Source organism: Suncus etruscus, chromosome 1 (genome assembly GCF_024139225.1).
Source record: "Suncus etruscus isolate mSunEtr1 chromosome 1, mSunEtr1.pri.cur, whole genome shotgun sequence".
In the NCBI taxonomy this organism is placed as follows: domain Eukaryota; kingdom Metazoa; phylum Chordata; class Mammalia; order Eulipotyphla; family Soricidae; genus Suncus; species Suncus etruscus.
The window spans coordinates 86,679,266-86,694,482 of NC_064848.1; the positions used below are offsets into that span (position 1 = coordinate 86,679,266).

The window sequence follows — 15,217 nt, forward strand, 5'->3', positions numbered from 1 at the left end:
AGAATACAAAAGAATAATGACTGAAATAATGTTTATTTTCATATATCAACATTTCCAAAACTTATTTATAGAATTTCAGTGCTCCCATGAGAAAAGGTATAAAATAAAGTTTCCATTGTAACAATGGAAATAGCCTTTCCTATGTTACAGTGACACTTGATAGATTTTAGACATGAAAATGTTTAATTCTTCCTTATAGTAAATATAAACTTACCTCTAGCTCTTCATCCTTCAAATATATTTGGCTATGATAGCAATGATGAATGCAACCACAGAATATTTTGTGGAAAATGCTTTTTAGCACAATAACAATTTCTGTGCAACCAGAATCAATTAGATGAGTATCCATGAGAAAGAACTGCTCTTTTATTCCCTACCCCAGTTTTCCATGCAGGGAATTCTAAGGTCTTAAGAATTGCCTCCCATTGGACTGGAGCGATAGCACAACAGGTAGAGTATTTGCCTTGCATGCAGCAAACCCTGGTTTGATCCCCTGCATCACATATGGTCCCCGAGCCTGCCAGGAGTGATTTCTGAAAGCAGAGACAGAAGTACCTTCTGAGAGCTGCCCTGAGTAGCCCCAAAACAAGCAAATAAAACAAATAAACAAACAAGCCCCCCAAAACATAATTGCCTACCTAAAACCCAAAGCTATAATAAAAGGTGGTGAGAATCTTGCACTGATGAGTGGGGAGTGTCCTTTTTATAACTGAAACCCAACTACAAACATGTTTGTAATCATGATGCTTAAATAAAGATATTAATTTTAAAAAGTAGGCTTAAAGAAACAAAAATGTCAAGCAAAAGATCATTTGTGGTTTTATTTGTAAAGAACCTCACCTATAATGTTTTAGCTATGAGAGCAAGGAATATCATAAGGGGTATATAGAGAAAAATAGGACACTGGAAAAACAGGCATCTTTTGTGTGTGTGTGTAAATTGTAGACCTTTCTTACCAAAGACCTCTATTTGTTTCAAATGTGAAACTTGCCTTTTTTATGAGAGCTCTAGTTAATATGTTATTACAGACATATTCTAAGTAAGTAGGTTAATTCTGTGGAACCATAGGGTAATGCTAAATTATTGCTTTAACAAAGCCTTACATTTATATTACCTATTAGAAAATCATTCTTCATTGCTCCAGGACCTAAGTTTTTGAAGCATAATGTGACTATAAATCTACTTTATGTTGCCACATTAGGCAAAAAGTGCCCTCTTGTTACTCATTATGAGTTTAATTTGTCTTTTGTGGGGAGGGAAAAAAATAAAGAAAAATGTCCATCTAAATCAGATTCCTTACTACCTTGTAAAAAAACGTGTACTTTGTATTGGAAATTGATTTGATAAGTATGGTGACATATACAATAAAAAGAGAATGTAGAAGTTAATCAGAGTAAAATGTTCTATTAAAATTTTGATTCTGACAAAGTAAGCTTTAATATTTATTGAATAAAACAGATCGCCTCTATTCTGTTAGAAACTAACATTAATGAATGGTAAGCTATTGAAGAAAATTCAAAATCATATAATTTTAGAAAAAGTTCCATTACTAATATGGAAATCTGATTTAAAAAACAAATGTAAGAATAATGCAATGCACTCATAGTTTTTTATTTGTACTAGATTATTAGTAGCAGAAGATAGAAACAGTTGGGTTCAAATACCAACAAAGACATTACAAAAATAGAAAACTAAAAACTAGTACACCTGATAAACATAGATATAAGTATTCTCAACAAAATAATAGTGAACTGAATTCAACAATGTATTAAATTCATAGTTACAAAAAAGAATTTTATTCTAGGTATAAAAGAATAGTTCACATAAACAAGTAATGTAATATATTGCATCGACAAAAAGGAAATGTGAAAATTAGATGCAGAAAATATTTTATAATATTAACTATGGTAAATCATCAGGTACATATTTCAATATATTAAGGGCCACAAGAAAAACACTCAGAGTAATAATGCTTAATAATCAAATAAATGTGTCTTCTAAGATCAGTCATAGAACAATTGTGCTAACTCTTACCAATATTTTTCTATACACTATCAGAAATCTTGTCGTAGCAATTAAATACGAACTAAAAACAAAGAAATACAAATTTATGAAAAGGTAAGGTATCAGTATTTTCAGAATATATTATCAGAGAAAATATTTTTAAGAAAAATGTGTTTAGAAAAATCACAATAAATGGGAGAAAATATTCATGTATCAAACATACGACAATGGTATAGAAAATGGTATATAAACATCCCAAAAGTTCAACAAGAAAAGAATAATTAATTTAAAAATGGAAGAATATGAATAGATACCTTTCCAAGCAAAACATATAGTTAAATATTATATTAAAAATTCTCATCACTATTACCCAGAAAAAGGAATTCCAGTAACATTGATGTTGCCTCATATCCTCATATATCAAAGAGGCCAAAATCAAGCAAATAGTGGTGCAGAAGTAACAGTTGTTTTTCATCATAATATTAACATCTAATAAAGACAATTTTCTACTGAATTTTTATTTAAAATGATGGTCAGGGCCAGAGTGACAGTACAGTGTGTCTGGAGCTTGCCTTGCAGGTTCATCCCCTACATCCCATATGGTCCTCTGAGGCCCACCAGGAATAATTTCTGAGCTCAGAGCCAAGAGTAACCCTCAAAATATAGCATGTAGTTTAAAAATAAAACAAAAAACACAACAAAAAAGATGGTGTCAAAGTCAGTTTTAATGTGATAATTTAATGTTTTAAGAGTAGTACTTTTTGAAACGGTGGTACATATACACAATGGAATATTATGCAGCTGTCAGGAGAGATGAAGTCATGAAATTTTCCTATACATGGATGTACACGGAATCTATTATGCTGAGTGAAATAAGTCAGAGAGAGAGAGAAAAACACAGAATTGTCTCACTCATCTATGGGTTTTAAGAAAAATGAAAGACATTCTTGCAATAATAATTTTCAGACACAAAAGAGAAAAGAGCTGGAAGTTACAGCTCACCTCAGGAAGCTCACCACGAAGAGTGATGAGTTTAATTAGAGAAATAACTACATTTTGAACTGTCATAATAATGAGAATGTATGAGGGAAATGGAGAGCCTGTTTAGAGTACAGGCGGGGGTTGGGTGGGGAGGAGGGAGACTTGGGACATTGGTGATGGGAATGTTGCACTGGTGATGGGTGGTGTTCTTTACATGACTGAAACCCAAACACAATCATGTACGTAATCAAGGTGTTTAAAAAAAAAAAGAGTAGTACTTTTTTCCAGCTGTTTTCTTAAAGATACCTTGGTAGTTCTAGCAAGGAAATTCTATTATCTCTCATTTTACTAATTTACTTCAAGTAAGTATATTCAGAAGCTATAGCATATATGACTTAATTAAGAAGAAAAAATGCAAAAGAATATGATTTGAGGGCGATAAAAGTAGTATATTGGATAGGCCACTTGTTTTGCATATGGCCTACTTGAGTTTGAGTCCCAGCATCCCATATCATCTCCTAAATGCAGAAAGGGAAAATTCCTGAATACAGAGTCAAGATTAAGTCCTGAACACTGTGGGATGTAGCTCCCAAATAAAACAAAACAAATAAAAACAAGATTTTATTTATGAATGCGACTAAAGCAATAACTGAAAAGCAGAGAAATCAGGTTCACTTAATTCAGCATATCTGGAGGAGGCATGCAATGAACCTTGATCTATAGATGATCCTTATTTATATTTTCCATATATTAGAAAAATCCAAATATTGAATAACTTTGTGTACTTCCCCTGCTTTCCTTTGGGGTTTGTGAATTCAATTATAGTAGCTAAAAGAAACACTGAAGAAGAGCTAGAAGGAGTGCAATGCCAAAGAACAAAATTCAAATAAATGAAATAAACAAAGGAACAGGATATGTGACTAAAGGAATCCTATTCTAAATATAGCCTCATGAAAGTTTACTTAAAGTTCACTACTTCCCTGTAGTTTCCAAGGGTCAATCTTCTTGGAATCTGTACTACCTGTTGGCAGGGAGGTTATAGAAAATAGAGTTCTTCCTTAGTTTATTATATACAGGAGTAAGATACATATACTTCATACTCCAGTTTTTAGGCCTAGGCAAATTCTGATTTTCTTTGGAATATATAGAGGTATAACTTAATGTTCATTAAGAAAGCTTAAGCACTCTTCTTAATTAGCTAGTAGAATAGAATACATTAAAGCAAAATGTCCTGAGTTCTAAGAATCTGATAATTTTATGTATTATATAATCTTTGTATCAAATCCATATAAGCAATAACTTTAATTTATTACACTGGAAACAAAGGTTCACAGATTTTAGATAACTTCATTAAGATACTTTTCTCTTTAAAACATTTTCTTTCTCTCAAAGTTTCAATTTCATTTTTTCACTTTTGTTTTTGGCCCACACTCAGCAGTGCCCCAGGACCAAATGTGGTGCCATGGATTGAACTCAGATAAGCTGTATGAAAGGCAAATGCCTTACACATTGTATCACCTCTGACCTAACCATACCAAGTTCTTAGGGCCAATGAGGCAGAACTAAAAAGATTCTTACTTCAAATCTATGCTTTATTATTTGTAGTTCACACTGATTGTAGAAACATGCACATTTTAAATATCTGTTAGAGAAAGATAGTTTGAAAAAGTTGTTGGCTATTTTTTAATTAATATGCTTTCTAAAGAATATATAAGATTTTTCTTTGGAAAAAAAACAATTTAGTAAAGTTTCTTTTCTCTTTTATTCATTTATCTTTTTTGGAGGGGAGGTGTGTTTGTGTATGTAGAATTTACTCCTGATTTGTGCTTCCTGCTGGTGCTTGAGAGATCATCCAAGCTTCAAATTTGGGCCAGTTTCATACAGACAAGTGCCTTATTCACCGCACTCTTTCCAACCACTATTTTCTGTCTATTAAATTGTTATCATTTTATGCAAACTTTGCTAAATAAATCAGAATACATTTAATTCTTACTATCAGTTCATTAATATTTTACTTGATTATTTAAAAATTATATACACTCGTATAATAACAACAATATACTTCCATTTAGAGTATCTTTATGAGCCTTCATTGTTGAGATGTAAAGGGAAACTGAGAATTCTTAACTTTTATTAATAACCATTTCAGCCACCAAAATACTTACAAAGTCAAAATTTAAAAGGCTAAAAATTTTTGTCTATTTATTTTAAAAAATCAGTCCAATATCTTTTTTTTCAAGATGATATGTAGTACTATATTGACTTTTAACTAAGTCATACCTGTAAAATAATAAATTCTGCCTTGAAATGATTTTTTTCCTTAAAAATAGAAGCAAGACCTATTCAAGTTTTTCCTAACTTATTTCAATGGAAGCAATTATCCACAAATGATTTGATATAAGTTTCAGTTACTTTCTATGGGATTGTGCTCATTCTAATCAAAAGGTAAATACTAGACAGATATTACATTTTATACTTGATTAACTATTCAATATTTGTTCATAATTATAAAATGTAGCACTCTTTTTTCTTCTATCAATATCAGATATGTGGTCTTTACTACAAAAGATAATAATATAGAAATCAAATAATCCAGATTATCAAGGATTTTCTTAACCCAGTATAAAAGTGAAGCTAATGTTCATAGCTTTCTAAACCAAATAATTGTGGAAAATAGAGTCAGATAAATCTTTTAATTTGGTTCACACCATTACTATTTTAGAATCTACTTAGTTTGGCATTGGCAAAAAATTTTAAAAATTATTGTATTTCTATAATTTCTATAATTTGTATATCTAAAAATATATAAATGTATATTATAATAAATAATTTAGAAATATATATATAGGAAACATATATAGAAAAACTCATTTAAAACTCATAACTTAAAGGGATTTTAAATATATATAGAAATATTTTGGGGCCGGGCGGTGGCGCTGGAGGTAAGGTGCCTGCCTTGCCTGCGCTAGCCTAGGATGGACTGCGGTTCGATCCCCCGGGGTCCCATATGGTCCCCCAAGAAGCCAGGAGCAACTTCTGAGCGCATAGCCAGGAGTAACCCCTGAGCGTCACAGGGTGTGGCCCAAAAACCAAAAAAAAAAAAAGAAATATTTTATGATATTAGTATACTAATGAGATAATATTTTTAAAATGCCATGGGGATTCATAATATTAATGGCAATTTAATTATAGCTTGTGACTCTAGCACAAAGTAATGCTGTTCACAGAATTTTGTATATATATCAGAGGGCAAACAATGTAAAGTTCATTACTCCACTCACCCTGTCTACCATCTCACACATACACCTAATTAGCAGTTAAGTAAACCACAAATCCCCATGGGCGGGCAATAGTTACCAGAGTAGAAAATAACATAATAGCACAAAAAGCATAGGATAGAATTGTTTCCTTGTTTTATATAATGCAGTATCACAATAAAAATTATGTGCTATTAAATGAACTCAAGTATTTAAATAGTCTTAAAGTTATTTAACTAAATTAATTTTTTTAAAAATCGTGAGAATATTATCAAGACAAGACAATAGATTACCTTATTGTTATATATTTCAATCACATTACAAAATATGGTTTACTGTTTTCATATAATAGTGGCATATTTACAAGCTACTATACATGTTATGTAAGAGTAATTGTCTTATCTTGCTCAGCATATATTTCTTATACTAACATAAATATTAGTTGCTTGCATAACAAGTTGCATTTTTGGGGGGGGCATATCCAGTGATATTCAGGGATTACTCCTGGCTATGTGCTCAGAAATCGTTCCTGGCTTGGGGGACCATATGGGATGCTGGGGAATTGAACCGCGGTCTGTCTTAGGCTAGCATGGGCAAGGCAGACACCTTGTGTCACTGCTCCAGCCCCTGACAAGTTACATATTTTTTGACTAAAATAATATGAGGAAAGTACTGGAGAAATACTCTACATAAGAAATCTTGCATTTAAAATAATTTATGTGATTTTGCTACAGTAGTTTAAATATAAGTACTATAATTATAGAATATGTACTGTCTTCCAGCTAAGATTTTACTTTCTTGACTGCATTAGGTTGTAAACTGTAAACAATTCTGCAGTATGTTTCAAAATCCTTAAAACATATAAAGCACGTGACCAGGAAGGTTTCCTCAAGCTTTAAACATAAATAGGTTCAAACATAATTTTAGAAATATTTATATATATCATAAATACTATTATAATAATCATATAATATAGTATGTAAATATATTATTTAATAATTTAATAATATAATAAATATACATAGTATAATCAATATTACTGGATAAGAAGTAGGTTGGAAGTAATCCGTCAAAAATTTATTTGTTAAATAAATGTTGGTAGATCTATACTATGGAATTCTCTATCATTAAAATCTGTGTATTAGAATAATTAATACCTGCACAGACAAACTTAGAAAGACCTGTAATCTGAGTGCAAAGTAAAATCTATTTTGTAAATATTACATTTATATATGCATATAACAAGGACTTGAATAACACAATAACATTAATGCTTAAGTTTTTATTAAGCAACAGACACTGTTATTGAATTATCCTCTTAATCCTTTCCAGAACCTTTTAAAGCAGCTACTGCTATGTTACTGTATTTGTCCAACTATAGAAATTGAATATTTAGAATCTAAACAAAATATTAGTCTGGGGCCAGAGAGACATATCAAAAGACTGAAGTGATTGCATGAGAGACCAGGGTTTGATCCCTGGAACCTCATGTTCTCCCAAGCACAGCTGGGTATAACACTCAAGCACCTAATCTGATTTAACTACTCTCTCCGCAGCACTGGCAGGTGTGATTCAAAACCAAAAAAAAACAAAACCAAAACCAAACTTTGCTTGTTAATAAGTAATTTCTCAAATTTCATTGCTTTAAAATAACATTTTTATTCTTGTCACTTTGGAGTTAAACAGAAGCTAAAGGATGAAGTATTTGGTCTCATCTGTGACCAAAAATAATGGAGTCTCAGATCTGATCTGTAACAGATTATTCTCATGATAGAGTGATAATGGTTTGCTTAAATAAGAAAGATCCAACTCTGACATCCCACTTAAGCAAGTCACAATATCAAGCCCAAAGTTAAGGTATTGGGAATGCATAAACATTTTATGAAAATGTTTCCTAAAATGAAAAGAAAAATTGAATACTGAGGCATACATAGACATAGAAAGAAAATTTCACAAGTTTTTATAGTATGGTGTCAAAGATTATACTACATTTTTTAGGAGGTGGAATTATAGGTGATATATTTTACTTGCCTGAATTTTCTAATTTTTATAATGTACAGAAAATTTTTGTTTTTGGTTCACACCCGGTGACGCTCAGGGGTTACTCCTGGCTCTGCGCTTAGAAATCTTTCTTGGCTCAGGGGACCATATGGGACATTGAGGATCGAACCCAGGTCCATCTTGGGTCAGCCACATGCAAGGCATGCCCAACTGCTTGTGCTATCACTCTGGCCCCAGGAATTTTTTTTAATGAAGAAGAAAACAAAGACAAATTAATTCATTCTTATTCACTGTGGCTAAAAAAAAATGCATTTGATGGCAAGGATTTGGAGCACAGAATAAGAAAGTTGTAGAAAGAAGGCAAGAAAATTATATCTTCTCACCTTAGTAGCTTGAATATCCTTTAACCAATCTCCAGCTACTGGTAGTGTGCTTAAAAATGTTTAGCAAAAATTTCCAAAAATGAATATCCAACTAATTAAAGGAGGCACTTAAGCCAATGGAATGCACTTCAGTAAGGATCATTCTCTACAATTAAATCTTCATTCATGATACCAATAACAAATTACAATAATAGAATGAGTTGTACTAATTTAGCAATACATTTAAAACTGAAAGTCTGATGGTCTTTCTAATTACTTCTTTTAAGAGTGTCCTGATGTTGATTAGGTGCTAAAATCTATTTCATAAATGTAATTACTAAACCATAAGAGATATGAATTACAACATCTTGTGAAGAATAGTCATAATATACCCATAAAAACAGCCCCCTACAAAGCAAAAGATGTATCATGCTCTGTGACTTAGAAAATTGTTTAAGCCTTTCACTTAGTTACTATTGTACTGCTTCTTTGAAAATTCCTAACCAACAGGAAAAAACAAACAAGTTCTTTACATTTCACATTTGCTTCCTTATTAGACATACAATTTAAAGACTATTTAAATGAAGAAATAAACTTTGCAAAATATGTGATTAAAATGAAGGCAACTCTTGACTAAAAAGAACAGACCATAAGATTATTATAATATATAACTTCAGCATTATTTTGTAGTCAAAGATGGGAGAGGGAGCAACTCCAACAATGCTATTGTCTTACTCCTGTGCTTAGGGGTCACTCCTATTGGAGATCAAGAGAATATATGTCATACCAGGGACCAAACTTTGATTAAGGTATAAAAAGCAACTGCCTCAACCATTAACCTTATTATCTCTAATTCCTGGTGGAAACTCTATAATATTTAGTCTCTTCAACATTGTTTCCTTCAACTTTATGAAAAATTTGTGATTTTCCATGTTGAGCAGAGAGGCAAACAGTATACATAAAAAAAAATAGGATCTCTGTTTTACAATAAGCTCAACAGTCCTTAATGTTTGAAGACTCCAGAGAAATGAAGTGTTCAAACAGCTAAGTTATTCAATTTGTGAATATATGTTGATAAAAGAGGCCATGTTGGAATCTCTATCTAAGTTGTACCTATGCTATCTCTTGAAATGATACATTTTCAGCATGACATTTCTCAGGAGGAAAGAGATTGTATTAATCTATTAAAAAGAACAACAAAAACAAAGAGTAATACATTTTAAATGGGCAAGGACATTGACTCATTTTTTTCAAAGCATATATGCAAGTATATAATAATCCCATGAAAAAATTTGTTATACATTACTAATGAAAATACTGTAAATCAAAAGCACAATAAAATGCCACCTCACTGGAAACTTAGAATATTATTTCTCAATGGGTATATAAATTCTCAATATTATTTCTCAATGGGTATATAAATTTGAAAGATTAAAGAAAAGCTGATATTGGTAAAGGTAGTGCAATAATATAAATATACTTAGTGCAACTAAACTGTATGCAAAAATAGTTATTTTGTGAATTTTATGATATTTGCACTTTATCAAACAGATAAGTAGAAGGTAAAGAAGAAGAAAAAAATCTCTACACAGCAGGCATCATTTAATGTTTATTACTACCACAGTGAAGAATTAAACCAAATTAGATAATTGATGGGGTACAACATCAGTGATAGTGGTTGAATTATTAACCTAATTTGTAGATAATGTAGGAATTTAGACAAGATGAAGACTACAGATGTGTAAAATGACAGATTATTTTGAAAGAATAGTAACTTTCAGTAACTTTATTCTTTTATAAAACTAGGGAATGATATATAGAAAATGAATAATTAATCAAAGTAATGTTCAGCATTCAGGATTAAAAGAAGGAGGAAACAAAATTGACTTTGTTGGGAGTAGCAATGGGGTGGGGGGTACTGTTCACATATTAATACTATATCCTAAACAGTCAGGATCTTGGATACACACATTCTTCTATTTTCCTGTGAAGAAGGATTATGTCTTCCTTCTGTCTAGCAGAACACAAAATATAAAAAATTCAATCAAAGTTACTGCTTAGAGAATAGCAAAAAGAATCAAGAACTTGGACAAAAAATAGAAGACTTTGAATAGGGAAGAAATTGACCTAGTAGATATATAGTTAGAGCTCTTTACCCCCAGAAAACTGGATACATATTCTTCTCCAGGACACATGGATCATTCTCAGTATAGACCACATGCTGGACCATAAAACATACCTCCATAAAATAAAAAGGATAGAAATTTTACAAACTACCTTCTCAGATAATAAAGCACTGAAATTAGGAGTGAAAGACAAACAGACACAGAGGAAAAAATTTAACACCTGTAAACTGAACAACTCACTACTGATTAATAAGTGGGTCAGAGATAAAGTCAAAGAAAAAAAGTTAAAAAATTCCCATAAACAAATGCAAATGAAAACACAAATTACCAGAATTTGTGTGACAAGGCAAAAGCAGTACAAAGAAGAAAATTTATAGCTTTACAAGCACACATCAGGAAAGAAGGTGCCTACATAAATAATTTAATGTGTCAACTTATAAAATGAGAAAGTGAGCTACAATATAAACCAAGACTAGGTAGGCAGAAGAAAATAACAACTCTTAGAGCAGAATTAATGAAGTAGAAATCCAAAGAACAATTCAAAAGATCAATGAAAACTAAAGATTGTTGTTTGAAAAAATAAACAAGATTAGTAAACCTCTAGCAAAACTCACAAAGAAAGAAAGAGAGAGACAGTTAATAAAACCTAATTAGAAATGAAAAGGGGTATATTACTACAGATGTCAATAGATGCATCAGAAAGCATTTGATAAGGTCCAACACTCGTTCATTATAAAAAGAATTCAACAAGGGAAGGAATTTTTCTCAATATAGTCAAGGCCACTTACCACAAGCCAATAGTAAATATTATTTTCAATGCAGATAAACTAAAAGCATTCCCTCTAAAATCTTATATAAGAAAAAGCTGTCCCTTCTCACCACTCGAACATAACATAGTACTGGATTTACTTGCCATAGCAATTAGGCAAGAAAAAGATATTAAAGGCATCAGATAGGAAAGAAAGAAGTCAAACTCGCATTGTTTGCAAATGATATGCTACTATATTTAGAAAACCCTAAATACTCTACCAAAAAAGCTTCTAGAAAAAAATTTACATAGCGCAAAGTGGCAGGCTACAAAATTAATATGCAAAAATCAATGGCTTTCTTATACACAAATAATGATAGAGACTAAATTGACATTAAAAAATAAACCCTGGGGCCAGAGAGATAGTGCAGCAGTAGGAAATTTGCCTTGCATTTGTCCAACTCAGGACAGATGTTGTTGATTCAATTCTCAGCATTCCATATGGTCTTCAGCCTGGCAGGAGTGATTTCTGAGTGCAAAGCCAGAAGTAACACCTGAGTGATGCCAGGTTTGGCCCCCAAAAAACAAACAAATAAAAATCCCATTCACATTAGTACCACAGAAACTCAAATACCTTGGAGTCAACTTAACTAAAGAGGTGAATGACCTATACAAAGAAAACTACAAAACACTGCTTCAAGAAATAAAAAAAGAATACAAGGCAAATTAAATTGTATTATAAAGCAATAGTCATTAAAACAGCATGGTATTAAAATAAAGAGACCCTCAAATCAATGAAATAGAATTGACTATTCATACAATATTCCCTAGACAATAAAATATTCTTTGATAAACTAGCATATAACATAAAATGGAGCAAGGAAAACCTTTTCAACAAGTGGTATTGGGACAACTGGTCCACCACATGTGAAAAATCAAACCTGGACCTTCATATAACACCATGCACAAAGGTAAAATCCAAATGGATTAAAGACCATAGTATCAGACCCAAAACCATAAAGTATATCGAATAACATGTAGGTAAAACACTCCTTGACATTGAGACTAAATGCATCTTCAAGGAGGAAACACCACTGTCCAAATAAGTGGAAGCAGAGATAAACAAATGGGACTATATTAAACTGAGAACCTTCTGCACCTCAAAGAAAATGGTGACTAGGGTATAAAGGCCACCCACATACTATTCACTCAATACCCATTAAATAAGGGGCTAATATCTAAGATATATACCATGGTACTGACAGAATTTATCAAGAGTAATATATCAAACTCCATCAAGAGGTGAGGAGAAGAAATGAACAGACACTTCCTCAAAGAAGAAATACAAATGGCCAAAAAACACATGAAAAATTGCTCCACGTTACTAATCATCAGGAAGATGCAGATCAAAAAATGAGGTACTATATCACACCACAGAGATTGGCACACATCACAAAGAACAAGAACAATCAGTGCTGGCAAGGATATGGGGGACAAAGGAACTCTCATTCACTAGTAGTGGGAATGTCTCTAGTCCAGCTTCTCTGGAAAACAATATGGAATATTCTCAAAAAACTAGAAATTGAGCTCTTCTAAGATCCAGCTATACTATTCTTAGGAATATACCCTAGGAACACAAAAACACAATACAAAAATGCCTTCTGTTTCCAAATACATTGTAGTGCTATATACAATAGCCAGAATCTGGAAACAACCCACAAGCCTAATAATAGATGAATGGCTAAAGAAACCATGGAACATATACACAATGGAATACTATTCAGCCACCAGGAAAAATGAAGTGATGAAATTTTCCTACACATGATGGACATGATGGACATGGAAACTATTATGCTAAGTCAGAAAGAGAGAGATAGACACAGAATAGTCTCACTCTTCTCTGTGATTTACGAACAATAAAAGACAATATTGTAATAATACCCAGGGACAATAGAGATGATGACTGGAAGGAATGGCCTGCTATACGAAGTTTACCAAAAAGAGTGAGTTAGAGAAATACCTACACTAACAACTCACATGACAATGATAGTGAGTGAGAATAATAATGCCTGTATTGAATACAGGTAGGGGAGGAGGAAGAGGAGGGAGATGGGCGTCAGTGGTTGTGGGAAGGTCAAACTGGTGAAGGGAGGTGTTCTATTTTATGACTGAATCACTACTACAAACATGTTTGAATTATGGTACTTACATATATTATCATAAAAAGTAAATCCTGGTTAATAAGAAAATACTGTTACCTATATTAAAACCAATGTAGATATTTTCTTTAATAAAGTTGATTTGAAGATATAAAATAAAGAGAAGCAAAACACAAACCAGTTTGAATCATAAATTAAGAGAAAAAGATATCCATAATAAACCACTCATAATTATTACTGATGTATTGTCTATATGAAAATTAAATAAACACAACTTCTATCAGATTTGAGTTACTATGTGAGATTCTCATTTAAATCTTCAGTTGTTTACATGCGGGTAGAAACTTAAAAATGTATAACATTTCCTTAGAGTAGTATTATTTGCTTACTTAATTAGAACAATAAAATTTTGATATATCTCATTTACTAAATAAAAATATTTGTTAGGATGAGGGAGGTATCTCAGTGGTTAGGGGCTCATACCTTGCATGCCACCGCTGGGCCGACCAGCTCCACCATTTCAGGCAAAACATTGAACTGTCCAACTCAGTTGGCCAAGTATTGTCCAGGAGTTTCACCTGGACTCCCGAGAGCTTCTTGGGAGGCCCTCCCACAAAAATATCATTGTTAAGCTTCTAGGTTTCCAAGTAATAAACTAAATACTAAACTCTTCAGATAATATAGCAGACAAAAGCAAATGAGGTCCTCATCATTTTAGCACTTAAAGTTAGAGATACATAGAATATTTTTTAATTATGAGAATAAATGCATAGTCATTTTTATTAAAAGTGCTGATCAGGAGAACTAAAAATTCTAAGAATTGCTATTATAATACTGTAATTGTCAGAACAGTCTAGGAAGCTTCCTGAAAAACTGTAGATCAAATTAGATATGAGAGTATTTGGAGTTAACCTAGTAGAGGGGAAGACTGCTTTCTGTTTTATAAACAATATGTAATAGCCTATGGTATGAATCCATGTGATGAATTCAAAATGATTGTGAGCTAAGGTAAGACATGGAACTGGGGAGGTGAATTGGGTTTAGCTTTACAAAATCCATATGTATGTATAGATAAAATTATTTTAATTAAATGTAATTATTAAGTTGTGCCATAATCTAATTTTCTGAACTTTTTATGAGACAAAGTGATCAAGACAGAGTTATATAGATTGGAATGAGATGCAAAGACAGAAGAAAGAGATGGCCACCTGCAAGTTGAGAGAGGCTTCAGAAGGCCTGTCAACGACTTGATCTATCCTCAAATTAGATCTAACTTGATCTAACCACTAAGTTAGAATTTGTTTAGAAACAAATAAATTTAAGTTGCTTAGGTTATTCTGTTGTACTTCATTATGTAAACCCTAGAAAATGTTAGGTGAGCTGCACAATGGTTCTGACTCAGTAATTTAAAATTCAGAGACAACACTTTAAAGTATTTCAAGAGAAGCAGAGGGAGGAATGTTGACATGATATGTAGATGACTTGGATAAAAATTTGGAAGCAGAAGGAGTAGGTAAGGAATCACTTGAAGTTGTCTAGGGGATAAATATTTGGAAGTGATTTAGGAGTTCAAGTTGAC

The 15,217-nt window shown here is 32.1% G+C and overlaps 1 protein-coding gene across 1 annotated transcript in view; it reads right to left on the reverse strand.

Moving 5' to 3' along the window:
• Positions 1–14,198, reverse strand: part of CALCR (calcitonin receptor) — a 70,237-nt gene extending 56,039 nt beyond the window's left edge. The window contains exon 1 of the mRNA XM_049785253.1: positions 14,122–14,198. Within this exon, the coding sequence (XP_049641210.1) occupies positions 14,122–14,157 (36 nt within the window). The 5' untranslated portion in view covers positions 14,158–14,198. The remainder of the gene's footprint in view (positions 1–14,121) is intronic.
• Between the last annotated feature and the right edge of the window lie 1,019 nt (positions 14,199–15,217).